General features: G+C 54.2%; 1 protein-coding gene across 14 annotated transcripts in view; it reads right to left on the reverse strand.

The window, feature by feature from the left end:
* PLEKHA5 (pleckstrin homology domain containing A5) overlaps positions 1-27,587 on the reverse strand; it is a 189,823-nt gene that overhangs the window by 28,259 nt on the left and 133,977 nt on the right. For 8 of the 14 annotated variants that reach the window (XR_013215985.1, XM_077267259.1, XM_077267256.1 and 5 more), the window contains 7 exons: positions 22,656-22,739; positions 19,641-19,757; positions 13,490-13,543; positions 11,208-11,288; positions 6,952-7,014; positions 708-788; positions 484-633 (listed from right to left, as the gene is read on the reverse strand). Coding sequence is in view for 13 of the 14 variants with exons in the window: in XM_077267259.1 (XP_077123374.1) it covers positions 484-633; positions 708-788; positions 6,952-7,014; positions 11,208-11,288; positions 13,490-13,543; positions 19,641-19,757; positions 22,656-22,739 (630 nt within the window). In the remaining variant the exon portion in view is untranslated. The remainder of the gene's footprint in view (positions 1-483; positions 634-707; positions 789-6,951; positions 7,015-11,207; positions 11,289-13,489; positions 13,544-19,640; positions 19,758-22,655; positions 22,740-27,587) is intronic. The other 6 variants (XM_077267264.1, XM_077267260.1, XM_077267263.1 and 3 more) reach the window with 2 other exon arrangements.

The following is a 27,587-nucleotide window of genomic DNA, read 5'->3' on the forward strand; positions in this document are numbered from 1 at the left end:
GTGCAGCCACCATCAGGGGGCGACAGCGCCGTACAGACCCCCTAGAGACAGTGATTGGGGGATGGACAGTGACTGGGTGCAGCCACCATCAGGGGGCGACACAGCGCTGAACAGACCCCCTAGAGACAGTGATTGGGGGATGGACAGTGACTGGGTGCAGCCACCATCAGGGGGTGACACAGCGCTGTACAGACCCCCTAGAGACAGTGATTGGGGGATGGACAGTGACTGGGTGCAGCCACCATCAGGGGGCGACACAGCGCTGTACAGACCCCCTAGTGACAGCAGTGATTGGGGGATGGGCAGTGACTGGCTACAGCCACCATCGGGGGCGAGACAGCGCCGTACAGACCCCCTAGTGACAGCAGTGATTGGGGGATGGACAGTGACTGGGTGCAGCCACCATCAGGGGCGACACAGCGCTGTACAGTCCCCCTAGTGGCAGCCGCTGGCAGTGCACGCAGGTCTGTGTGCGGCACTCACCGCCGTGGCCCGGGACACCTCGCGGCAGGTACTCAGCAGTCCGCTCTGCAGATCGTCGCGCTGCAGTACCACACTCTGCACAGCGGTCGGGGTCTCCGTGTTCTTCTCAATCTCTTGACTGGCGGACAGCAGCGCTTGCTCCAGTGTGTACTGCAGGAACACAGCAAGTCAGTGACCCAGGGAGGGCGGCAGCAGAGGACGACCACCACCGGGGGCGCTCTCACCTTCTCCTTGTGCAGCTGCTGCAGCTTCTGCTCCAGGGCCTGCACCGCCTTGTCCTGCTCACACAGTCTGCTGAGCGTGGCCTAGAGGATAGAAATGCAGTCAGCTGGGAGAGGGGGAGGCCGTCAGCAAGGAGGGAAAGAGAGGGAGGCTGAGGGAAAGGGGGACACCGTCAGCAAGGAGGGAAAGAGAGGGAGGCTGAGGGAAAGAGGGACGCCGTCAGCAAGGAGGGAAAGAGAGGGAGGCTGAGGGAAAGAGGGACGCTGTCAGCAAGGAGGGAAAGAGAGGGAGGCTGAGGGAAAGAGGGACGCCGTCAGCAAGGAGGGAAAGAGAGGGAGGCTGAGGGAAAGAGGGACGCCGTCAGCAAGGAGGGAAAGAGAGGGAGGCTGTCAGCAAGGAGGGACAGAGGGAGGCTGAGGGAAAGAGAGGGAGGCTGAGGGAAAGAGGAACGCCGTCAGCAAGGAGGGAAAGAGAGGGACAGAGGGAGGCTGAGGGAAAGAGGGACGCCGTCAGCAAGGAGGGAAAGAGAGGGAGGCTGTCAGCAAGGAGGGACAGAGGGAGGCTGAGGGAAAGAGGGAGGCCGTCAGCAAGGAGGGAAAGAGAGGGAGGCCGTCAGCAAGGAGGGAAAGAGAGGGAGGCCGTCAGCAAGGAGGGAAAGAGAGGGAGGCCGTCAGCAACTAGGGAAAGAGGGAGGCTGTCAGCAAGGAGGGAAAGAGAGGGAGGCTGAGGGAAAGAGGGAGGCTGAGGGAAAGAGGGAGGCTGTCAGCAAGGAGGGACAGAGAGGAGGGACAGAGGGAGGCTGAGGGAAAGAGAGGGAGGCTGAGGGAAAGAGGGACGCAGTCAGCAAGGAGGGAAAGAGGAGGGACAGAGGGAGGCTGAGGGAAAGAGAGGGAGGCTGAGGGAAAGAGGGACGCCGTCAGCAAGGAGGGAGGCTGTCAGCAAGGAGGGACAGAGGGAGGCTGAGGGAAAGAGGGACGCCGTCAGCAAGGAGGGAAAGAGAGGGAGGCTGTCAGCAAGGAGGGACAGAGGGAGGCTGAGGGAAAGAGGGACGCCGTCAGCAAGGAGGGAAAGAGAGGGAGGCCGTCAGCAAGGAGGGACAGAGGGAGGCTGAGGGAAAGAGGGACGCCGTCAGCAAGGAGGGAAAGAGGGAGGCTGTCAGCAGGGAGGGACAGATGGAGGCTGAGGGAAAGAGGGACGCCGTCAGCAAGGAGGGAAAGAGAGGGAGGCTGAGGGAAAGAGGGACGCCGTCAGCAAGGAGGGAAAGAGGGAGGCTGTCAGCAGGGAGGGACAGAGGGAGGCTGAGGGAAAGAGGGACGCCGTCAGCAAGGAGGGAAAGAGAGGCAGGCTGTCAGCAGGGAGGGACAGAGGGAGGCTGAGGGAAAGAGAGGGAGGCTGTCAGCAAGGAGGGACAGAGGGAGGCTGAGGGAAAGAGGGAAGCTGTCAGCAAGGAGGGAAAGGGGAGGGACAGAGGGAAGCTGAGGGAAAGAGGGAAGCTGAGGGAAAGAGGGAGGCCGTCAGCAAGGAGGGAAAGAGAGGGAGGCTGTCAGCAAGGAGGGACAGAGGGAGGTTGAGGGAAAGACGGACGCCGTCAGCAAGGAGGGAAAGAGAGGCAGGCTGAGGGAAAGAGGGACGCCGTCAGCAAGGAGGGAAAGAGAGGGAGGCTGTCAGCAAGGAGGGACAGAGGGCGGCTGAGGGAAAGAGGGATGCCGTCAGCAAGGAGGGAAAGAGGGAGGCTGTCAGCAAGGAGGGACAGAGGGACGCAGTCAGCAAGGAGAAAAAGAGGAGGGACAGAGGGAAAGAGGGAGGCTGGGGAAAGAGGGACGCCGTCAGCAAGGAGGGAAAGAGGGAGGCTGTCAGCAAGGAGGGACAGAGGGAGGTTGAGGGAAAGACGGACGCCGTCAGCAAGGAGGGAAAGAGAGGGCGGCTGAGGGAAAGAGGGACGCCGTCAGCAAGGAGGGAAAGAGAGGGAGGCTGTCAGCAGGGAGGGACAGAGGGAGGCTGAGGGAAAGAGGGAGGCTGTCAGCAAGGAGGGACAGAGGGAGGCTTAGGGAAAGAGGGACGCCGTCAGCAAGGAGGGAAAGAGGGAGGCCGTCAGCAAGGAGGGACAGAGGGAGGCTGAAGGAAAGAGGGAAGCCGTCAGCAAGGAGGGAAAGAGAGGGAGGCTGTCAGCAGGGAGGGACAGAGGGAGGCTGAGGGAAAGAGGGACGCCGTCAGCAAGGAGGGAAAGAGGGAGGCTGTCAGCAGGGAGGGACAGAGGGAGGCTGAGGGATGCTGTCAGCAAGGAGGGAAAGAGGGAGGCCGTGAGCAAGGAGGGACAGAGAGGGAGGCTGTCAGTAAGGAGAGAGAGGCTGTCAGCAAGGAGGGAAAGAGAGGGAGGCTGTCAGCAAGGAGGGACAGAGGGAGGCTGAGGGAAAGAGGGACGCCGTCAGCAAGGAGGGAAAGAGGGAGGCCATCAGCAAGGAGGGAAAGAGGGAGGCTGAGGGAAAGAGGGATGCCGTCAGCAAGGAGGGAAAGAGAGGGAGGCTGTCAGCAAGGAGGGACAGAGGGAGGCTGAGGGAAAGAGGGACGCCGTCAGCAAGGAGGGAAAGAGAGGGAGGCCGTCAGCAAGGAGGGAAAGAGAGGGAGGCTGTCAGCAAGGAGGGAAAGAGAGGGAGGCTGTCAGCAGGGAGGGACAGAGGGACGCCGTCAGCAAGGAGGGAAAGAGAGAGAGGCTGTCAGCAAGGAGGGAAAGAGAGAGAAACTCAATACAGTAATCCTGCTGTGCTCGCTGATGGACGCCCGAAGCTTCTTTTCTCGCTCATCTGAGGGTTTGTCACAATATATCTGCACAACATGAGGCAGACACCTCAGCGGCAGCGCGACGAGGGGCAGAGACCTCAGCGGCAGCGCGACGAGGGGCAGAGACCTCAGCGGCAGCGCGACGAGGGGCAGAGACCTCAGCGGCAGCGCGACGAGGGGCAGAGACCTCAGCGGCAGCGCGACGAGGGGCAGAGACCTCTGCGGCAGCGCGACGAGGGGCAGAGATCTCTGCGACAGCGCGACGAGGGGCAGAGACCTCTGCGGCAGCACGACGAGGGGCAGAGACCTCAGCGGCAGCACGACGAGGGGCAGAGACCTCAGAGGCAGCACGATGTGATGCAGAGACCTGGACCCAGCCATGTAACTTACTGGGCTGCAGATAATCACAGGGGTGCAGCTAGGGACCGGAGGGGCATTTCCCCTTGGGCCAGCACTTGCTCATGCGAGTTCAAGTGGGATTAGTCTGTCCTTAGCCACTGGGAGAACATTTATAGAGCCTGCTCCCACTGTTTTCCAGAAGCTTTGACCGTCGCTACAGGGGGCAGAGGCCACCACTCCTGTGCCGCAGAGGAGGGGGATGATGCAGTCACCTGATCACACCGCTGACCACTCCTGTGCCACAGAGGATTCGGTAATGAGGTCACCTGATCACACCGCTGACCACTCCTGTGCAGCAGAGGAGGGGGATGATGCAGTCACCTGATCACACCGCTGACCACTCCTGTGCAGCAGAGGGGGATGATGCAGTCACCTGATCACACCGCTGACCACTCCTGTGCCGCAGAGGATACGGCGATGAGGTCACCTGATCACACCGCTGACTACTCCTGTGCCGCAGAGGGGGATGATGCAGTCACCTGATCACACCGCTGACCACTCTTGTGCCGCAGAGGGGGATGATGCAGTCACCTGATCACACCGCTGACCATTCCTGTGCCGCAGAGGGGGATGATGCAGTCACCTGATCACACCGCTGACCACTCCTGTGCCGCAGAGGATACGGTAATGAGGTCACCTGATCACACCGCTGACCACTCCTGTGCAGCAGAGGAGGGGGATGATGCAGTCACCTGATCACACCGCTGACCACTCCTGTGCAGCAGAGGGGGATGATGCAGTCACCTGATCACACCGCTGACCACTCCTGTGCCGCAGAGGATACGGCGATGAGGTCACCTGATCACACCGCTGACCACTCCTGTGCCGCAGAGGGGGATGATGCAGTCACCTGATCACACCGCTGACCATTCCTGTGCCGCAGAGGGGGATGATGCAGTCACCTGATCACACCGCTGACCACTCCTGTGCCGCAGAGGGGGATGATGCAGTCACCTGATCACACCGCTGACCATTCCTGTGCCGCAGAGGGGGATGATGCAGTCACCTGATCACACCGCTGACCACTCCTGTGCCGCAGTGGAGGGGGGTGATGCAGTCACCTGATCACACCACTGACCACTCCTGTGCCGCAGAGGATACGGTGATGCAGTCACCTGATCACACCGCTGACCATTCCTGTGCCGCAGAGGGGGATGATGCAGTCACCTGATCACACCGCTGACCACTCCTGTGCCGCAGTGGAGGGGGGTGATGCAGTCACCTGATCACACCACTGACTACTCCTGTGCCGCAGAGGATACGGTGATGCAGTCACCTGATCACACCGCTGACCATTCCTGTGCCGCAGAGGGGGATGATGCAGTCACCTGATCACACCACTGACCACTCCTGTGCCGCAGAGGAGGGCGGTGATGAGGGGAGCGCCACAATGGACCCTTATAATGTGGGGGAGTGTGAGGTGCAGAATAGAGACTGCACAGAAGAGGGCACGGTCTGTAAATGTACCTGGATGTAAATGTTTGTTTTCCTGCCTGTGTCTCGTCAGCACTGTGGTTCCTGTAAGGTCAGCAGTCTAATGCTGACTGGCAAAACTCCCAGTATTTTCTTACCATTAATAATAATAATAATAATAATTTTATTTATATAGCGCCAACATATTCCGCAGCGCTTTACAACTTATAGAGGGGACTATCAATTACCATTGTTAATGACATACTGGGAGTTGTAAGTTCATGCAACACAAAAATGTATACAGGGCTGACCTGACAATTGATTGCTGTACTAAGCTCAATTCTTGTATTCATGTACTGATGGTGGTTCTGGAAATGTATTCATGTATTGATGGTAGTTTTAATGAAATAGTCCTTTACTGATTGAGGTTCTGGTGACGTATCCCTCTACAAATGGCTGTTCGGATGCTGTATCCCAGTAATAATGGTGGTTCCGGTGACCTGTCCCTGCACCGATGATGGTTCCAGTGACGTGTCCCTGTACGGTTGGTATTTGCTGTGACAGATCTCAGTACTAATGGGGTTTCCGATACTGTATTCCTGTACTGATGGTGGTTTTGGTAAACTATTCCAGTACCGTTGGGTGATTCCGATGCTGTATTGATGGTGGTTTCGGGTATTTATGTATTAAAGGTGGTTTTCGTGATGTATACACGAACTGATGGGGATGTGTTCATGTACATATGATGTATTTCAGTGCTGATGGTGGTTCTAGTGATGTATTCATGTACTGATAATGGTTCCGATGCTGTATCATGTACTAATGATGGTTCTGGTTGTGTATTCATGTGCTTTTATTGTTTCTGATCCTGCACACATGAAGTATATAACTTGTCAGATACTCTGTTCCACATCTAAAACTATTGCGTCTGACAAGTTAATGTGAGCACCCATAATTATAAAATTCAGCACTATAGCATGCCAGATCCTAAACAAGTGTAATATACTCAGTATCAGGATTCAACTCAGTGGTGAGTACGTGACCACCCCTATGTGATTTTCATACTCAGAGTCATGTGCTGATGAGCCTCTCTTCCTGCTCCCCTCAATGAGGCAGCGGTTGTAGTTTTTCCTTGTGAACATTGTGAAAATTGGAAAGATCAGCTCGTCGGCATGTGTGCAAAGCGCATGTGAGCGGTAACTTAACGACTACTCAAACTGCTAAAAGGGTGCACCAAGCAATATTTTCTGCCTATGCACAGTACACAGAGGGGTCAATCAGTGGTGGGGGCAGAGTTCTAACCAAATCAGCATTTAGAACACTGCCAGATCTTCAGCGACATCTCTGGGATCAGGATCTCTGTCCCGACATCAGGCTGCTCTCAGAAGGGGCAGCACAAACCTGCTGACAGACTCCCTGTAGCAGCTCCATGTGGGCGAGGTTCACACTGGGGTTGGAGTGCTGCACGTATTTATCCATTAAGGTGGTGTAACCTGGACAGAAACCCAACCGCGCCTATAATGCTCAGGCCTGGCCACGACGAAGCACTGAACCGCTGTGTGAACCAGTAATGATGAGAGTAGCGTTTGCTTGCTGAGGTCTCGCTCATCGTATGTGGCACTACTACGCCCAGCGGCTGGTGGACTGGCTACTCACATCGACGTCCAGCTCCTCAGTCCGATGCTTATACGTAGATGTCCTGCAGTCGTCCTGAGTCATCTGCGAAGGAAACGACACAATTACACGACCGACAGGCACGTCCAGGGCTCAGGGGCGATAATGGAGGCCGGCAGCCATCAGGACACACTGGAGGGGAGGAGGACCCCCCAAGGTCCACCACAGGGGAATACGGTCCTACCGGTGTGTAAGGACAGTAAGCTCCTAGTGTCAGGGCCCCCCAATGTGTATGGCCCGTAGAGTACTAGGGTCAGGGACCACCGGTGTGTAAGGACAGTAAGCTCCTAGGGTCAGGGCCCCCCAATGTGTACGGCCCGTAGAGTACTAGGGTTAGGGCCCACCGGTGTGTAAGGACAGTAAGCTCCTAGGGTCAGGGCCCCCCAATGTGTACGGCCCGTAGAGTACTAGGGTCAGGGACGACCGGTGTGTAAGGACAGTAAGCTCCTAGGGTCAGGGCCCCCCAATGTGTACGGCCCGTAGAGTACTAGGGTCAGGGACCACCGGTGTGTAAGGACAGTAAGCTCCTAGGGTCAGGGCCCCCCAATGTGTACGGCCCGTAGAGTACTAGGGTTAGGGCCCACCGGTGTGTAAGGACAGTAAGCTCCTAGGGTCAGGGCACCCCCACTGTGTACGGCCCGTAGAGTACTAGGGTTAGGGCCCACCGGCGTGTAAGGACAGTAAGCTCCTAGGGTCAGGGCCCCCCAATGTGTACGGCCCGTAGAGTACTAGGGTTAGGGACCACCGGTGTGTAAGGACAGTAAGCTCCTAGGGTCAGGGCCCCCCAATGTGTACGGCCCGTAGAGTTCTAGGGTTAGGGCCCACCGGCGTATAAGGACTGTAAGCTCCTAGGGTCAGGGCCCCCCCAATGTGTACGGCCAGTAAGCTCCTAGGGTCAGGGACCACCGGTGTGTAAAGACAGTAAGCTCCTAGGGTCAGGGCCCCCCAATGTGTACGGCCCGTAGAGTACTAGGGTCAGGGCCCACCAGCGTGTAAGGATCGTAAGCTCCTAGGGTCAGGGCCCCCCAATGTGTACGGCCCGTAGAGTACTAGGGTCAGGGCCCACCGGCGTGTAAGGACTGTAAGCTCCTAGGGTCAGGGCCCCCCCAATGTGTACGGCCAGTAAGCTCCTAGGGTCAGGGCCCACCGGCGTGTAAGGATCGTAAGCTCCTAGGGTCAGGGACCCCCCAATGTGTACGGCCAGTAAGCTCCTAGGGTCAGGGCCCACCGGCGTGTAAGGATCGTAAGCTCCTAGGGTCAGGGCCCCCCAATGTGTATGGCCCGTAGAGTCCTAGGGTCAGGGCCCACCGGCGTGTAAGGACTGTAAGCTCCTAGGGTCAGGGCCCCCCCAATGTGTACGGCCAGTAAGCTCCTAGGGTCAGGGCCCACCGGCGTGTAAGGATCGTAAGCTCCTAGGGTCAGGGACCCCCCAATGTGTACGGCCAGTAAGCTCCTAGGGTCAGGGCCCACCGGCGTGTAAGGATCGTAAGCTCCTAGGGTCAGGGCCCCCCAATGTGTACGGCCCGTAGAGTACTAGGGTCAGGGCCCACCGGTGTGTAAGGACAGTAAGCTCCTAGGGTCAGGGCCCCTCAATGTGTACGGCCCGTAGAGTACTAGGGTCAGGGCCCACCGGCGTGTAAGGATCGTAAGCTCCTAGGGTCAGGGCCCCTCAATGTGTACGGCCAGTAAGCTCCTAGGGTCAGGGACCACCGGTGTGTAAAGACAGTAAGCTCCTAGGGTCAGGGCCCCCCAATGTGTACGGCCCGTAGAGTACTAGGGTCAGGGCCCACCGGCGTGTAAGGACTGTAAGCTCCTAGGGTCAGGGCCCCCCCAATGTGGACGGCCAGTAAGCTCCTAGGGTCAGGGCCCACCGGCGTGTAAGGATCGTAAGCTCCTAGGGTCAGGGACCCCCCAATGTGTACGGCCAGTAAGCTCCTAGGGTCAGGGCCCGCCGGCGTGTAAGGATCGTAAGCTCCTAGGGTCAGGGCCCCCCAATGTGTATGGCCCGTAGAGTCCTAGGGTCAGGGCCCACCGGCGTGTAAGGACTGTAAGCTCCTAGGGTCAGGGCCCCCCCAATGTGTACGGCCAGTAAGCTCCTAGGGTCAGGGCTTTCCAATGTGTACGGCCCGTAGAGTACTACGTAGGGACCACCGGTGTGATAGGACTGTAAGCTTCTAAGTTCAATGTACCCCAATGTATGTGAACCGTAAAGGCCTAGGGTCAGGGCCCAATGGTGTGCACGGACCGCAAGCTCCTAGGTCCATTGCCACGATGTGTACAGACCATAAAGACAGCCCCCCCCCACACACATCGATGTGTATGGACTGTAAGGTCCTAGATTCATTGCCCCGGTTGTGTACGGACCTTCAGCTCCTAGGGTCTCTACATAAGATATGTCAAAGGGAGGAGCCTCTACATGAGATATGTCAAAGGGAGGAGCCTCTACATGAGATATGTCAAAGGGAGGAGCCTCTACATGAGATATGTCAAAGGGAGGAGCCTCTACATGAGATATAGAGGGAGGAGCCTCTACATGAGATATAGAGGGAGGAGCCTCTACATGAGATATAGAGAGAGGAGCCTCTACATGAAATAGAGGGAGGAGCCTCTACATGAAATATAGAGGGAGGAGCCTCTACATGAAATATAGAGGGAGGAGCCTCTACATGAAATATAGAGGGAGGAGCCTCTACATGAAATATAGAGGGAGGAGCCTCTACATACAATATAGAGGGAGGAGCCTCTACATACAATATAGAGGGAGGAGCCTCTACATACAATATAGAGGGAGGAGCCTCTACATACAATATAGAGGGAGGAGCCTCTACATACAATATAGAGGGAGGAGCCTCTACATACAATATAGAGGGAGGAGCCTCTACATACAATATAGAGGGAGGAGCCTCTACATACAATATAGAGGGAGGAGCCTCTACATACAATATAGAGGGAGGAGCCTCTACATGTGATAGAGGAGGGAGGAGACTCTACATGTGATAGAGGAGGGAGGAGCCTCTACATACGATATAGAGGGAGGAGCCTCTACATACGATATAGAGGGAGGAGCCTCTACATACGATATAGAGGGAGGAGCCTCTACATACAATAGAGGGAGGAGCCTCTACATACAATAGAGGGAGGAGCCTCTACATACAATAGAGGGAGGAGCGTCTACATGTGATATAGCAAAGAGAGGAGCCTCTACATGTGATACAGTGGGGGGAGGAGACTCTGCATGTGATATAGTGGAGGGAGGAGACTCTGCATGTGATATAGTGGAGGGAGGAATCTACATATTATATACTGGAGGGAGGAGCCTCTGCATGTGATATAGTGGAGGGAGGAATCTACATATTATATACTGGAGGGAGGAGCCTCTGCATGTGATATAGTGGAGGGAGGAATCTACATATTATATACTGGAGGGAGGAGACTCTGCATGTGATATAGTGGAGGGAGGAATCTACATATTATATACTGGAGGGAGGAGCCTCTGCATGTGATATAGTGGAGGGAAGAGACTCTGCATGTGATATAGTGGAGGGAGGAGCCTCTACATGTGATAGTGGAGGGAGGAGCCTCTACATGTGATATAGTGGAGGGAGGAATCTACATATTATATACTGGAGGGAGGAGCCTCTGCATGTGATATAGTGGAGGGAGGAATCTACATATTATATACTGGAGGGAGGAGCCTCTGCATGTGATATAGTGGAGGGAGGAATCTACATATTATATAGCAGGGGAGGAGTCTTTACTTATGATATAGTGGAAGAGCTTATACATGTAAATGGAGCAGGGGAAAGGAGCCTCCACCTGTGACATAGCAGGGGAGGAGCTTCTACATGTGATATAGAGGGAGGAGCCTCCACATGTGACATAGCAGGGGAGGAGCCTCTACATGTGATATAGTGGTGGGAGGAACCTATACATGTGATATAGAGGAGCAGGGGAGAAGCCTCTGCATGGCACATAGCATGGGGAGGAGCTTATACATGTAAATCTAGCAGGGGAGAAGCCTCCATGTGATGAAAATATATATCGCAGGGGAGGAGCACGCAACATATGATATAGCGGAGGGAGGAGCCACTGCATGTGGTATGGCGAAAGGAGTACACGACACGATATAGTGGGGGAGCAGCCTCTACATATGATATAGCAGAAGGGACACATTGCACATGACGTCACTGTGGGAGAAACACTTGGCGGGTGAGGGTGCAGATGATGACGGAGCTTACTTGCTGATACAGCTGCGGTCTGAGCGCGGAGTTCTCAATCATGGTGTGAACCATGCTGATTAGCGGCTCATTGTCTTTCATCTATGTCAAACATGGAGGAGCACAAGGTTTAGTAGACGGCTGCAAAAATCTCACAGCTACATCACCCCACAAGCCATAACTGACCCTGGGCAAAGACTACAGTCACCAGTAACTATGGGGTGGCCAGGTACTGGGAACAACAGGGCAACTAAGAGGGCAGAGTCTGAAAACGCAGAGCTTACTGAACCGACAGGTCAGAACGCAACGGGGAGCCCCGAGGCAAAGGAGCGACGGCCCGGGGAGCCCCGAGGCAAAGGAGCGACGGCCCGGGGAGCCCCGAGGCAAAGGAGCGACGGCCCGAGGAGCCCCGAGGCAAAGGAGCGACGGCCCGAGGAGCCCCGAGGCAAAGGAGCGACGGCCCGAGGAGCCCCGAGGCAAAGGAGCGACGGCCCGAGGAGCCCCGAGGCAAAGGAGCGACGGCCCGAGGAGCCCCGAGGCAAAGGAGCGACGGCCCGAGGAGCCCCGAGGCAAAGGAGCGACGGCCCGAGGAGCCCCGAGGCAAAGGAGCGACGGCCCGAGGAGCCCCGAGGCAAAGGAGCGACGGCCCGAGGAGCCCCGAGGCAAAGGAGCGACGGCCCGAGGAGCCCCGAGGCAAAGGAGCGACGGCCCGAGGAGCCCCGAGGCAAAGGAGCGACGGCCCGAGGAGCCCCGAGGCAAAGGAGCGACGGCCCGAGGAGCCCCGAGGCAAAGGAGCGACGGCCCGAGGAGCCCCGAGGCAAAGGAGCGACGGCCCGAGGAGCCCCGAGGCAAAGGAGCGACGGCCCGAGGAGCCCCGAGGCAAAGGAGCGACGGCCCGAGGAGCCCCGAGGCAAAGGAGCGACGGCCCGAGGAGCCCCGAGGCAAAGGAGCGACGGCCCGAGGAGCCCCGAGGCAAAGGAGCGACGGCTGGGAGATGGGAGAGAGGGCGTGCGTGACGGCTGGGAGAGAGGGCGTGCGTGACGGCCGGGAGAGAGGGCGTGGGTGACAGCCGAGAGATGGGAGAGAGGGCGTGCGTGACGGCCGGGAGATCAAGAGGGAGTGTGTGATGGCCGGGATATGGGAGAGGGGGAGGGAGTGACGGCCTGAGGAGACCGGGAGGGAGCGACGGCTGGGAGTTCGAGAGGGAGGGCAGGTACTGGGAACAACGGGGCAGATAGCAAGTAAGAGGGCAGAGTCTGACAACGCAGAGCTTACTGAACTGACAGGTGAGAATGGAATTCAGGGATCATAGCTGATCAATGACAGCGACCAACCCCAGAAGACTGAAAAAAACACTTTCAAAAAGTTAACGAGTGGGAGTGACGGCCCAAGGAGACCGCAGGTAAAGGAGCAACGGCTCGAGGAGACCGGAGGTAAAAGAGCGACAGCCCAAAGATCAGAGGGAGTGCGTGATGGCCGGGAGATCAATAGGGGGGAGCCACCGCCGGGAGATCGACAGGGAGGGAAGGAGCCACCGCCGGGAGATCGACAGGGAGGGAGGGAGCCACCGCCGGGAGATCGACAAGGAGGGAGGGAGCCACCGCCAGGAGATCGACAGGGAGGTAGGGAGCCACCGCTGGGAGATCGACAGGGAGGGAGGGAGCCACTGCCGGGAGATCGACAGGGAGGGAAGGAGCCACTGCCGGGAGATCGACAGGGAGGGAGGGAGCCACCGCCGGGAGATCGACAGGGAGGGAGGGAGCCACCGCCGGGAGATCGACAGGGAGGGAGGGAGCCACCGCCGGGAGATCGACAGGGAGGGAGGGAGCCACCGCCGGGAGGCAAGTCATTGCTTGGAGATCAGAGGAAGGCTGATGGCTGGGAGATTAAAGGGAGAAGAGGGGGGGGTGACCGCCTTGAGATCGGAAGGAGAAGACAAATGATGATAATCGGAAGAAGAGAGGGGGTGACAACTGGGAGATCGGAGGGAGAAGAGTGGGGGGAGGTGACAATGGGGAGAAGAGGAAGGTGCAGACAACAGTAGGTAGGATTAGTAGAACGCGCAGCTGATCAAGTCCCGTTCCGGCTTCTCGCCCCTCTGATAACTACACTCGGCTGGGGCAGGTGTTTCAATGGAAACAGGTGGACAATAGCTAAAGAAATAAACATATGTTCTGAATCTAGCGAGGCCAAGTCTAGCGGACAGAACGAGCAAGGTGGTAATTATGCTTAGCCGCTGTTCAGCTCCAGGACTCAACGACGCCAACATCCTGCAAACACAAAGGAAAACATCCAAATCCCACCTGGCGATCCACACAGATGAGGGTCCTCTGCAGATGATGGGAGAGGATCTCATTCTACCGGCAGCGAGAGAGAAAGAGAGAAAGGAGAGAGCGAGCGAGAGAGTGGTCAGAGAGCAGAAGCATCGTCACACTGCGATCACACATGACGATCACACATGACGCCATCGTCAGCGGTGAGGATGCGGGTGTGAACAGGAGCACACAGCCCACTATACCAGGCGCTACAGAGATGTAGAGGACTGTGCAGAAGCCGAGACCCCAGAGGAATATTACAGACAAGCAGAATTATCCCACAAGTGAGTACACCCCTCAGGAATTTTATATCTTAGCATTTGACCAAACTGAAGATGTGACACAATGCACAGTAGTCAGTGCATGGCTTGTATAACGGTGTAAATAACACCACAGACATTAATGTCAAAGTGAGTACACCCCTAACTGAAAAGGTCCAAATTGTGCCTAAAGTGTGACTATTTTGTGAGGCCACCGTTATTTTCTGCCTTATCTCTTTTGGGCATGGAGGTCACGAGAGCGTCATCGGTGGTACCGGAGTCCTCCTCCTTCCTCCAGGACATCATGGAGGCGGTGAATGATGGAGACCTTGCGCTCCGCCACCTTCTGTTAGAGGCTTCCTTCTGGGATGGCCGCCAATGTGATGCAGTGTGGAGCCAACAGGCGGACCCCCACCACTGTGTATGGTCTGAGCGCTGACAGGCGGACCCCCACCCCTGTGTATAGTCTGAGCGCTGACAGGCGGACCCCCACCACTGTGTATGGTCTGAGCGCTGACAGGCGGACCCCCACCCCTGTGTATAGTCTGAGCGCTGACAGGCGGACCCCCACCACTGTGTATGGTTTGAGCGCTGACAGGCGGACCCCCACCCCTGTGTATAGTCTGAGCGCTGACAGGTGGACCCCCCCACCAATGTGTATGGTCTGAGCGCTGACAGGTGGACCCCCCACCCATGTGTATGGTGTGAGTACTGGCAGGTGGACCTCCCACCCATGTGTATGGTCTGAGCACTGACAGGCGGACCTCCCCACCCATGTGTATGGTCTGAGCACTGACAGGCGGACCCCCACCCATGTGTATGGTCTGAGCACTGACAGGCGGACCTCCCACCCATGTGTATGGTGTGAGCACTGACAGGTGGACCCCCCACCCCGGTGTATGGTCTGAGCACTGACAGTCGGACCCCCCACCCATGTGTATGGTGTGAGCACTGGCAGGTGGACCTCACACCCATGTGTATGGTCTGAGCGCTGACAGGCGGACCCCCACCCATGTGTATGGTCTGAGCACTGACAGGCGGACCTCCCACCCATGTGTATGGTGTGAGCACTGACAGGTGGACCCCCCACCCCTGTGTATGGTCTGAGTGCTGACAGGCGGACCTCCCACCCGTGTGTATGGTCTGAGCGCTGACAGGCGGACCTCCCACCCCTGTGTATGGTCTGAGCGCTGACAGGCGGACCTCCCACCCCTGTGTATGGTCTGAGCGCTGACAGGTGGACCCCCACCCCTGTGTATGGTCTGAGCGCTGACAGGCGGACCCCCCACCACTGTGTATGGCCTGAGCACTGACAGGCGGACGTCCCACCCCTGTGTATGGTCTGAGCGCTAACAGGCGGACCCCCCACCAATGTGTATGGTCTGAGCACTGGCAGGTGGACCCCCCACCCCTGTGTATGGTCTGAGCACTGGCAGGTGGACCTCCCATCCATGTGTACGGTCTGAGCAATGGCAGGTGGACCTCCCATCCATGTGTACGGTCTGAGCACTGGCAGGTGGACCCCCCACCCATGTGTATGGTCTGAGCACTGGCAGGTGGACCTCCCACCCATGTGTATGGTCTGAGCACTGACAGGCGGACCTCCCATCCATGTGTATGGTCTGAGCACTGACAGGCGGACCTCCCACCCATGTGTATGGTGTGAGCACTGACAGGTGGACCCCCCACCCCTGTGTATGGTCTGAGCGCTGACAGGCGGACCTCCCCACCCATGTGTATGGTCTGAGCACTGGCAGGCAGACCCCCCACCCCTGTGTATGGTCTGAGCGCTGACAGGCGGACCCCCCACCACTGTGTATGGCCAGAGCACTGACAGGCGGACGTCCCACCCCTGTGTATGGTCTGAGCGCTAACAGGCGGACCCCCCACCAATGTGTATGGTCTGAGCACTGGCAGGTGGACCCCCCACCCCTGTGTATGGTCTGAGCACTGGCAGGTGGACCTCCCATCCATGTGTACGGTCTGAGCACTGACAGGCGGACCTCCCCACCCATGTGTATGGTCTGAGCACTGACAGGCGGACCTCCCATCCATGTGTATGGTCTGAGCACTGGCAGGCAGACCCCCCACCCATGTGTATGGTCTGAGAACTGGCAGGCAGACCCCCCCATCCCTGCACCCTCTGCAGCAATGCTGGCAGCACTCATACGTCTCTTCTGACCAGACGACCTCTGGTTACGACGCGGAGCATGCACACTCGACTTCTGTGGTCTTCTATGGTGAGGCTGGTCCTGAACGGACCCAGTCTCGTTACACCGCTGTCTGGTCGTGGCCCCTGTGCTGCGGCTCAGTGTCAGGGTGTCGGCGGTCTTCTTATAGCCTCGGCCATCTTCATGTATAGTAACAATTCTTTCACTCATCCTCAGAGTTCTTTGCCATGATGACTCCAGTGACCGGTAGGAGAGAACGACAGCGATCACACCAAACCCCTGCACCCCATTCACACCTGACACTGGGGAGGGAAAAGGGCTAATTTTCACATAGAGGTGTACTCACTTTTGTTGCCTGCAGTTTAGACATTAATGGCTGTGTTGAGGCATTTACGAGGAACACCACATTTACACTGTCACACAAGCCTTACACTGACGACTGTCCTCCATCACGGTCAGATCTTCAGTGCAGTCCCATGAGAAGATAGAAATAAATATTTACAAAAATGTGAGGTGTACTCACTTTTGTTAGGTACTTTATATGCAACGCTCATATCCCCTCCACTACTAGACCAGCTGAGGCAGTGGACATCCGGCCCCTAATTTCCTCTTCATGCTCCTTCCTTCCCAGTTCTGCTCCTCCAGCAGGCTGGACAGTTTCTTGTAGAACCTGGTGTGAGCTCTTCTATGGCTCAGGTGGTGGATGTCCGGCCCCCAGTTTCCTCTACATGCTCTTCCCTTCCCAGTTCTGCTCCTCCAGCAGGCTGGACAGATACGTGTAGACCTGGTGTGAACTCTTCTATGGCTCAGGTGGTGGACGTCCGGCCCCCAGTTTCCTCTACATGCTCCTTCCTTCCCAGTTCTGCTCCTCCAGCAGGCTGGACAGTTTCTTGTAGAACCTGGTGTGAGCTCTTCTATGGCTCAGGTGGTGGACGTCCGGCCCCCAGTTTCCTCTACATGCTCCTTACATCCCAGCTCTGCTCCTCCAGCAGGCCGGACAGTTTCTTGTAGACCTGGTGTGAGCTCTTCTATGGCTCAGGTGGTGGACGTCCGGCCCCCAGTTTCCTCTACATGCTCCTTACATCCCAGCTCTGCTCCTCCAGCAGGCTGGACAGATACGTGTAGAACCTGGCGTGAACTCTTCTATGGCTCAGGTGGTGGACGTCCGGCCCCCAGTTTCCTCTACATGCTCCTTACATCCCAGCTCTGCTCCTCCAGCAGGCTGGACAGTTTCTTGTAGACCTGGTATGAGCTCTTCTATGGCTCAGGTGGTGGATGTCCGGCCCCCAGTTTCCTCTACATGCTCCTTACATCCCAGCTCTGCTCCTCCAGCAGGCTGGACAGATACTTGTAGACCTGGTATGAGCTCTTCTATGGCTCAGGTGGTGGACGTCCGGCCCCCAGTTTCCTCTACATGCTCTTCCCTTCCCAGTTCTGCTCCTCCAGCAGGCTGGACAGATACTTGTAGACCTGGTGTGAGCTCTTCTATGGCTCAGGTGGTGGATGTCCGGTCCCCAGTTTCTTCTACATGCTCTTCCCTTCCCCAGCTGTGCTCCTCCAGCAGGCTGGACAGTTTCTTGTAGAACCTGGTGTGAGCTCTTCTATGGCTCAGGTGGTGGATGTCCGGTCCCCAGTTTCCTCTACATGCTCCTTACATCCTAGCTCTGCTCCTCCAACAGGCCGGACAGTTTCTTGTAGACCTGGTGTGAGCTCTTCTATGGCTCAGGTGGTGGACGTCCGGCCCCCAGTTTCCTCTACATGCTCCTTACATCCCAGCTCTGCTCCTCCAGCAGGCTGGACAGATACTTGTAGACCTGGCGTGAGCTCTTCTATGGCTCAGGTGGTGGACGTCCGGCCACCAGTTTCCTCTACATGCTCCTTACATCCCATCTCTGCTCCTCCAGCAGGCCGGACAGTTTCTTGTAGACCTGGTGTGAGCTCTTCTATGGCTCAGGTGGTGGATGTCCAGCCCCCAGTTTCCTCTACATGCTCTTCCCTTCCCAGTTCTGCTCCTCCAGCAGGCTGGACAGATAATTGTAGACCTGGTGTGAGCTCTTCTATGGCTCAGGTGGTGGATGTCCAGCCCCCAGTTTCCTCTACATGCTCTTCCCTTCCCAGTTCTGCTCCTCCAGCAGGCTGGACAGATACTTGTAGACCTGGCGTGAGCTCTAGTATAGCTCAGGTGGTGGACGTCCGGCCTCCAGTTTCCTCTACATGGTCCTTCCTTCCCAGTTCTGCTCCTCCAGCAGGCTGGACAGATACTTGTAGACCTGGCGTGAGCTCTAGTATAGCTCAGGTGGTGGACGTCCGGCCTCCAGTTTCCTCTACATGGTCCTTCCTTCCCAGCTCTGCTTCTCCAGCAGGGTGGACAGATACTTGTAGAACTAGTCTGGGCTCTTCTTTGGCTCAGGTGGTGGACGTCCAGCCTCCACTTTCCTTTATATGCTCCTCCTTCTCATCTCTGCTTCTCCAACAGACTGAACAGATACTTGTAGACCTGGCGTGAGCTCTGCTATGGCTTAGGTGGTGGATGTCTGCCCTCTGGTTGCCTCTACATGCTCTTCCATTCACAGCTCTGCTTCTCCAGTAGGCTGAACATATACTTGTAGAAAAGATGTGAGCTCTTCTATGGCTAAGGTGACTCCCCCGGAAGAAGGCACGCAAGCTGAAACGCGCGTAGGGGTGGCGCCGCAGGTCTTGAGGTAATCATGCTTTTGTAATCCTATACTATGTCCTTGCTCTGTTTTGATGTGCCGGCTGGATGCTCTTTACCAGCATAGTGTTATATACTTTGTGGTTCACTAGCACATGTGCAACTATTACAGAGTTGGCTCTTTCCCCCTTTTTTTGGTAATTTAGCATGTTCTTTTCCTCTTGCCTGCGGCTCTGGTGTAGTTGTCACCTTCAGAGTATCCCAATTAATGCTGTTGTCATTTTTACTGTGTTTTTTCTTCAATAAAGATTTGATTTGATATGATCCCTTTCAGTGCAATATGTCTTTATAGGGTTTAATTTTATGGCTAAGGTGGTAGACGTCCGACCTACATTCGCCTCTACATGCTCTTTTCTACCCAGATCTCTTCCTCCAGCAGGCTGGACCAATAATTGCTGACGTGGTGTGACCAGTGGTGGGGGAAAGACGTGTGGCCTGTGGTCACCTCCAGACTCCTCACTCCCCTACATCTGCATAAATCAGGAATCCAGTTTCTGCAGTGGACCTTCAGAGAGGTAAAACATGAACAACTCAACATTCATCAAAAGGAATATGGCTCCATCTCAAAAGGATGAAAAGATGACATACGGGAGTGGTCTCCTTTGACCCTCCATGAATAGGCAGTTTGTCCTCATCCTACCCCATTTAGTCACCCCTATTGTAATAAAAGAGCTCTTGATGCAATGTACAAGACTTCTCCATAACATCTCCATGAGCCCAGGTCTGAGGTCTCCAGCAAACTCCTGGATAAGGCTGGAGTGCCATCTGCACAGACCTCACACGGTAGGCCCAGAAACATGTAGCACCATGGAATAAATGGCGCTATAACAATAAATAATAATAATAATAATAATGTAGGTATGAGAATGTGGTGAAGGGATGACACACCGGCACACATCCCAGGGAGGAGAAGGAGAGAAACTTCACACATGGAGTCGGATAAATGTAGACAGTGAAGGGTGAGGGCACCATTACTGACAGCGATCAGTGCTGACCTTGGGGCTGCACGACTGCTGGAAGTGCAGAAGCTGGGACAGGGTGTGCTCCCGGATGCTGCTCAGCTCCGCTTGCTGTCTCCGCAGTTTGATTAGTAAGAGTGTCAGCTCCTCAGGCTGGAGAGCAGCGGAGAGAAGAGAAGATAAGCTTAGCATCAGGATGCTGCCGCAGAGCGCTGGAGAAAACCGTTCGTCAGGACCACACTCCCCCGAAACATGCTCCTTACCGGGTGCATGGAATAACTCCACCAGGGCAGGACGGGTGCATGGAATAACTCCACCAGGGCAGGACGGGTGCATGAAATAACTCCACCAGGGCAGGACGGGTGCATGAAATAACTCCACCAGGGCAGGACGGGTGCATGAAATAACTCCACCAGGGCAGGACGGGTGCATGAAATAACTCCACCAGGGCAGGACGGGTGCATGAAATAACTCCACCAGGGCAGGACGGGTGCATGAAATAGCTCCACCAGGGCAGGACGGGTGCATGAAATAACTCCACCAGGGCAGGACGGGTGCATGAAATAACTCCACCAGGGCAGGATGGGTGCATGGAATAACTCCATCAGGGCAGGAAGGGTGCATGGAATAACTCCACCAGGGCAGGACGGGTGCATGGAATAACTCCACCAGGGCAGGACGGGTGCATGGAATAACTCCACCAGGGCAGGACGGGTGCATGAAATAACTCCACCAGGGCAGGACGGGTGCATGGAATAACTCCACCAGGGCAGGACGGGTGCATGAAATAACTCCACCAGGGCAGGACGGGTGCATGGAATAACTCCACCAGGGCAGGACGGGTGCATGGAATAACTCCACCAGGGCAGGACGGGTGCATGGAATAACTCCACCAGGGCAGGACGGGTGCATGAAATAACTCCACCAGGGCAGGACGGGTGCATGAAATAACTCCACCAGGGCAGGACGGGTGCATGAAATAACTCCACCAGGGCAGGACGGGTGCATGAAATAACTCCACCAGGGCAGGACGGGTGCATGGAATAACTCCACTATGGCAGGACGGGTACATGGAATAACTCCACCAGGGCAGGACGGGTGCATGAAATAACTCCACCAGGGCAGGACGGGTACATGGAATAACTCCACCAGGGCAGGACGGGTGCATGAAATAACTCCACCAGGGCAGGACGGGTGCATGAAATAACTCCACCAGGGCAGGACGGGTGCATGGAATAACTCCACCAGGGCAGGACGGGTGCATGAAATAACTCCACCAGGGCAGGACGGGTGCATGAAATAACTCCACCAGGGCAGGACGGGTGCATGAAATAACTCCACCAGGGCAGGATGGGTGCATGGAATAACTCCACCAGGGCAGGACGGGTGCATGAAATAACTCCACCAGGGCAGGACGGGTGCATGGAATAACTCCATCAGGGCAGGACGGGTGCATGAAATAACTCCACCAGGGCAGGACGGGTGCATGGAATAACTTCACCAGGGCAGGACGGGTGCATGAAATAACTTCACCAGGGCAGGACGGGTGCATGGAATAACTCCACCAGGGCAGGACGGGTGCATGAAATAACTCCACCAGGGCAGGACGGGTGCATGGAATAACTCCACCAGGGCAGGACGGGTGCATGAAATAACTCCACCAGGGCAGGACGGGTGCATGAAATAACTCCACCAGGGCAGGACGGGTGCATGGAATAACTCCACCAGGGCAGGACGGGTGCATGAAATAACTCCACCAGGGCAGGACGGGTGCATGGAATAACTCCATCAGGGCAGGACGGGTGCATGAAATAACTCCACCAGGGCAGGACGGGTGCATGAAATAACTCCACCAGGGCAGGACGGGTGCATGAAATAACTTCACCAGGGCAGGACGGGTGCATGGAATAACTCCACCAGGGCAGGACGGGTGCATGAAATAACTCCACCAGGGCAGGACGGGTGCATGGAATAACTCCACCAGGGCAGGACGGGTGCATGGAATAACTCCACCAGGGCAGGACGGGTGCATGGAATAACTCCACCAGGGCAGGACGGGTGCATGGAATAACTCCACCAGGGCAGGACGGGTGCATGGAATAACTCCATCAGGGCAGGACGGGTGCATGAAATAACTCCACCAGGGCAGGACGGGTGCATGAAATAACTCCACCAGGGCAGGACGGGTGCATGGAATAACTCCACCAGGGCAGGACGGGTGCATGAAATAACTCCACCAGGGCAGGACGGGTGCATGGAATAACTCCACCAGGGCAGGACGGGTGCATGGAATAACTTCACCAGGGCAGGACGGGTGCATGGAATAACTCCACTATGGCAGGACGGGTGCATGGAATAACTCCATCAGGGCAGGACGGGTGCATGGAATAACTCCACCAGGGCCGGAGAGACCCACACAGACTAGCAGGTAGCCCCCAACTTGTTCCCAGGAGGGTAGAGGAGCAGGAGTAATCCTCCTACACAGCGGCTGCCTTCACCTGGGGGGTCGTGCGCCTCCCTACCTGGAGGGGAAGGGGGGGGGGGGGATAGCCCACCTCTGTACCTGGGGGGAGGAGGGAGTACCTGGGGGATAGACGTGCACCTCTCTACCGTGGAGGATCGCGCACCTCTGCATCTGGGGGGGTGGTCACACACCTCTCTACCTGGTAGGGGGTTGAACACCTCTATCTGTGGGGTTGTTTGGGTCGTATACCTCTCTACCTGGGGAGTTGCGCACCTCTCTACCAGGGGATGGGGGGGGGGGGGGGTCGCACACCTCTCTACCTGGGGGCGGGGGGTTGCGCACCTCTCTACCTGGGGGGCTGTGCCAAAATTTTTCTATCTGGCTATCAATTCGGGAAGCGAAGAGGGCACCCCAAGATCTGATTCTAAGGGTGATGATGAGGTGCTAATGCTGACCATTCTAGAGTCAGAACAAGTGGGCAGCCATGTAACTGATCTGTGCCGGTAGCTGCACCCTCTGCAGTCAGTCAGGGCTGTGCGGTACTGAGGCCGGGGGAATCGTGCACAACAGATAAATGCAGCACTCACCGTTTTGCCTTGAAGAACTTGCGGTGTAATGGGCGACACAGACAAACTCACCGCCACCGACCGTCTCTCCGGAGCAAAGCCGAGCTGCCGAAACAGAGGACAAGCCATGACCGGATGAGGGGACCCCAAAACAACAAACAGATGTACTGCAGTATGTTATATTATACAGCAGTGACATCACCGCTCCCCAGATATCAGTTATATTACACAGCAGTGACATCACCGCTCCCCAGATATCAGTTATATTACACAGCAGTGACATCACCGCTCCCCAGATATCAGTTATATTATACAGCAGTGACATCACCGCTCCCCAGATATCAGTTATATTATACAGCAGTGACATCACCGCTCCCAGATATCAGTTATATTATACAGCAGTGACATCACCGCTCCCCAGATATCAGTTATATTATACAGCAGTGACATCGCCGCTCCCAGATATCAGTTATATTATACAGCAGTGACATCACCGCTCCCCAGATATCAGTTATATTATACAGCAGTGACATCACCGCTCCCAGATATCAGTTATATTATACAGCAGTGACATCACAGCTCCCCAGATCTCAGTTATATTATACAGCAGTGACATCACAGCTCCCCAGATATCAGTTATATTATACAGCAGTGACATCACCGCTCCCCAGATATCAGTTATATTATACAGCAGTGACATCACCGCTCCCCAGATATCAGTTATATTATACAGCGGTGACATCACCGCTCCCCAGATATCAGTTATATTATACAGCAGTGACATGACCGCTCCCCAGATATCAGTTATATTATACAGCAGTGACATGACCGCTCCCCAGATATCAGTTATATTATACAGCAGTGACATCACCGCTCCCCAGATATCAGTTATATTATACAGCAGTGACATCACCGCTCCCCAGATATCAGTTATATTATACAGCAGTGACATCACCGCTCCCCAGATATCAGTTATATTATACAGCAGTGACATCACCGCTCCCCAGATATCAGTTATATTATACAGCAGTGACATCACCGCTCCCCAGATATCAGTTATATTATACAGCAGTGACATCACAGCTCCCCAGATCTCAGTTATATTATACAGCAGTGACATCACAGCTCCCCAGATATCAGTTATATTATACAGCAGTGACATCACCGCTCCCCAGATCTCAGTTATATTATACAGCAGTGACATCACCGCTCTCCAGATATCAGTTAAATTATACAGCAGTGACATCACCGCTCCCAGATATCAGTTATATTATACAGCAGTGACATCACCGCTCCCCAGATATCAGTTATATTATACAGCAGTGACATCACCGCTCCCCAGATATCAGTTATATTATACAGCAGTGACATCACCGCTCCTCAGATCTGTTATATTATACAGCAGTGACATCACCGCTCCTCAGATATCAGTTATATTATACAGCAGTGACATCACCGCTCCCCAGATATCAGTTATATTATACAGCAGTGACATCACCGCTCCCCAGATATCAGTTATATTATACAGCAGTGACATCACCGCTCCCCAGATATCAGTTATATTATACAGCGGTGACATCACCGCTCCCCAGATATCAGTTATATTATACAGCAGTGACATCACCGCTCCCCAGATATCAGTTATATTATACAGCAGTGACATCACCGCTCCCCAGATATCAGTTATATTATACAGCAGTGACATCACCGCTCCCCAGATCTCAGTTATATTATACAGCGGTGACATCACCGCTCCCCAGATATCAGTTATATTATACAGCAGTGACATCACCGCTCTCCAGATATCAGTTATATTATACAGCAGTGACATCACCGCTCCCCAGATATCAGTTATATTATACAGCAGTGACATCACCGCTCCCCAGATATCAGTTATATTATACAGCAGTGACATCACCGCTCCTCAGATATCAGTTATATTATACAGCAGTGACATCACCGCTCCCCAGATATCAGTTATATTATACAGCGGTGACATCACCGCTCCCCAGATATCAGTTATATTATACAGCAGTGACATCACCGCTCCCCAGATATCAGTTATATTATACAGCGGTGACATCACCGCTCCCCAGATATCAGTTATATTATACAGCAGTGACATCACCGCTCCCCAGATATCAGTTATATTATACAGCAGTGACATCACCGCTCCCCAGATATCAGTTATATTATACAGCAGTGACATCACCGCTCCCCAGATATCAGTTATATTATACAGCGGTGACATCACCGCTCCCCAGACATCAGTTATATTATACAGCAGTGACATCACCGCTCCTCAGATATCAGTTATATTACACAGCGGTGACATTACCGCTCCCCAGATATCAGTTATATTATACAGCAGTGACATCACCGCTCCCCAGATATCAGTTATATTATACAGCAGTGACATGACCGCTCCCCAGATCTCAGTTACATTATACAGCAGTGACATCACCGCTCCCCAGATATCAGTTATATTATACAGCAGTGACATCACCGCTCCCCAGATCTCAGTTATATTATACAGCGGTGACATCACCGCTCCCCAGATATCAGTTATATTATACAGCAGTGACATCACCGCTCCCCAGATATCAGTTATATTACACAGCAGTGACATCACCGCTCCCCAGATATCAGTTATATTATACAGCAGTGACATCACCGCTCCCCAGATATCAGTTATATTATACAGCAGTGATATCACCGCTCCCCAGATATCAGTTATATTATACAGCAGTGACATCACCGCTCCCCAGATCTCAGTTATATTATACAGCAGTGACATCACCGCTCCCCAGATCTCAGTTATATTATACAGCAGTGACATCACCGCTCCCCAGATATCAGTTATATTATACAGCGGTGACATCACCGCTCCCCAGATATCAGTGATATTATACAGCGGTGACATCACCGCTCCCCAGATATCAGTTATATTATACAGCGGTGACATCACCGCTCCCCAGATATCAGTTATATTATACAGCAGTGACATCACCGCTCTCCAGATCTCAGTTATATTATACAGCAGTGACATCACCGCTCCCCAGATATCAGTTATATTATACAGCAGTGACATCACCGCTCCCCAGATATCAGTTATATTATACAGCAGTGACATCACCGCTCCCCAGATATCAGTTATATTATACAGCGGTGACATCACCGCTCCCCAGATATCAGTTATATTATACAGCAGTGACATCACCGCTCCCCAGATATCAGTTATATTATACAGCGGTGACATCACCGCTCCCCAGATATCAGTTATATTATACAGCAGTGACATCACCGCTCCTCAGATATCAGTTATATTATACAGCAGTGACATCACCGCTCCCCAGATATCAGTTATATTATACAGCAGTGACATCACCGCTCTCCAGATCTCAGTTATATTATACAGCAGTGACATCACCGCTCCCCATATATCAGTTATATTATACAGCAGTGACATCACCGCTCCCAGATATCAGTTATATTATACAGCAGTGACATCACCGCTCCCCAGATATCAGTTATATTATACAGCGGTGACATCACCGCTCTCCAGATCTCAGTTATATTATACAGCAGTGACATCACCGCTCCCCAGATCTCAGTTATATTATACAGCAGTGACATCACCGCTCCCCAGATATCAGTTATATTATACAGCGGTGACATTACCGCTCCCCAGATATCAGTTATATTATACAGCAGTGACATCACCGCTCCCCAGATATCAGTTATATTATACAGCGGTGACATCACCGCTCCTCAGATATCAGTTATATTATACAGCAGTGACATCACCGCTCTCCAGATCTCAGTTATATTATACAGCAGTGACATCACCGCTCCCCAGATATCAGTTATATTATACAGCAGTGACATCACCGCTCCCCAGATATCAGTTATATTATACAGCAGTGACATCACCGCTCCCCAGATATCAGTTATATTATACAGCAGTGACATCACCGCTCCCCAGATATCAGTTATATTATACAGCAGTGACATCACCGCTCCCCAGATATCAGTTATATTATACAGCAGTGACATCACCGCTCTCCAGATATCAGTTATATTATACAGCAGTGACATCACCGCTCCCCAGATATCAGTTATATTATACAGCAGTGACATCACCGCTCCCCAGATATCAGTTATATTATACAGCAGTGACATCACCGCTCCCCATATATCAGTTATATTATACAGCAGTGACATCACCGCTCCCCAGATATCAGTTATATTATACAGCGGTGACATCACCGCTCTCCAGATATCAGTTATATTATACAGCGGTGACATCACCGCTCCCCAGATCTCAGTTATATTATACAGCAGTGACATCACCGCTCTCCAGATATCAGTTATATTATACAGCGGTGACATCACCGCTCCTCAGATATCAGTTATATTATACAGCAGTGACATCACCGCTCCCCAGATATCAGTTATATTATACAGCAGTGACATCACCGCTCCCCAGATATCAGTTATATTATACAGCAGTGACATCACCGCTCCCCAGATATCAGTTATATTATACAGCAGTGACATCACCGCTCCCCAGATATCAGTTATATTATACAGGAGGAGACATCACCGCTCCCCAGATATCAGTTATATTATACAGCAGTGACATCACCGCTCCCCAGATATCAGTTATATTATACAGCAGTGACATCACCGCTCCCCAGATATCAGTTATATTATACAGGAGGAGACATCACCGCTCTCCAGATATCAGTTATATTATACAGCGGTGACATCACCGCTCCCCAGATATCAGTTATATTATACAGCAGTGACATCACCGCTCCCCAGATATCAGTTATATTATACAGCGGTGACATCACCGCTCTCCAGATATCAGTTATATTATACAGCAGTGACATCACCGCTCCCCAGATATCAGTTATATTATACAGCAGTGACATCACCGCTCTCCAG

This window comes from Ranitomeya variabilis, chromosome 5 (genome assembly GCF_051348905.1).
Source record: "Ranitomeya variabilis isolate aRanVar5 chromosome 5, aRanVar5.hap1, whole genome shotgun sequence".
NCBI classification, from domain to species: Eukaryota; Metazoa; Chordata; class Amphibia; order Anura; family Dendrobatidae; genus Ranitomeya; species Ranitomeya variabilis.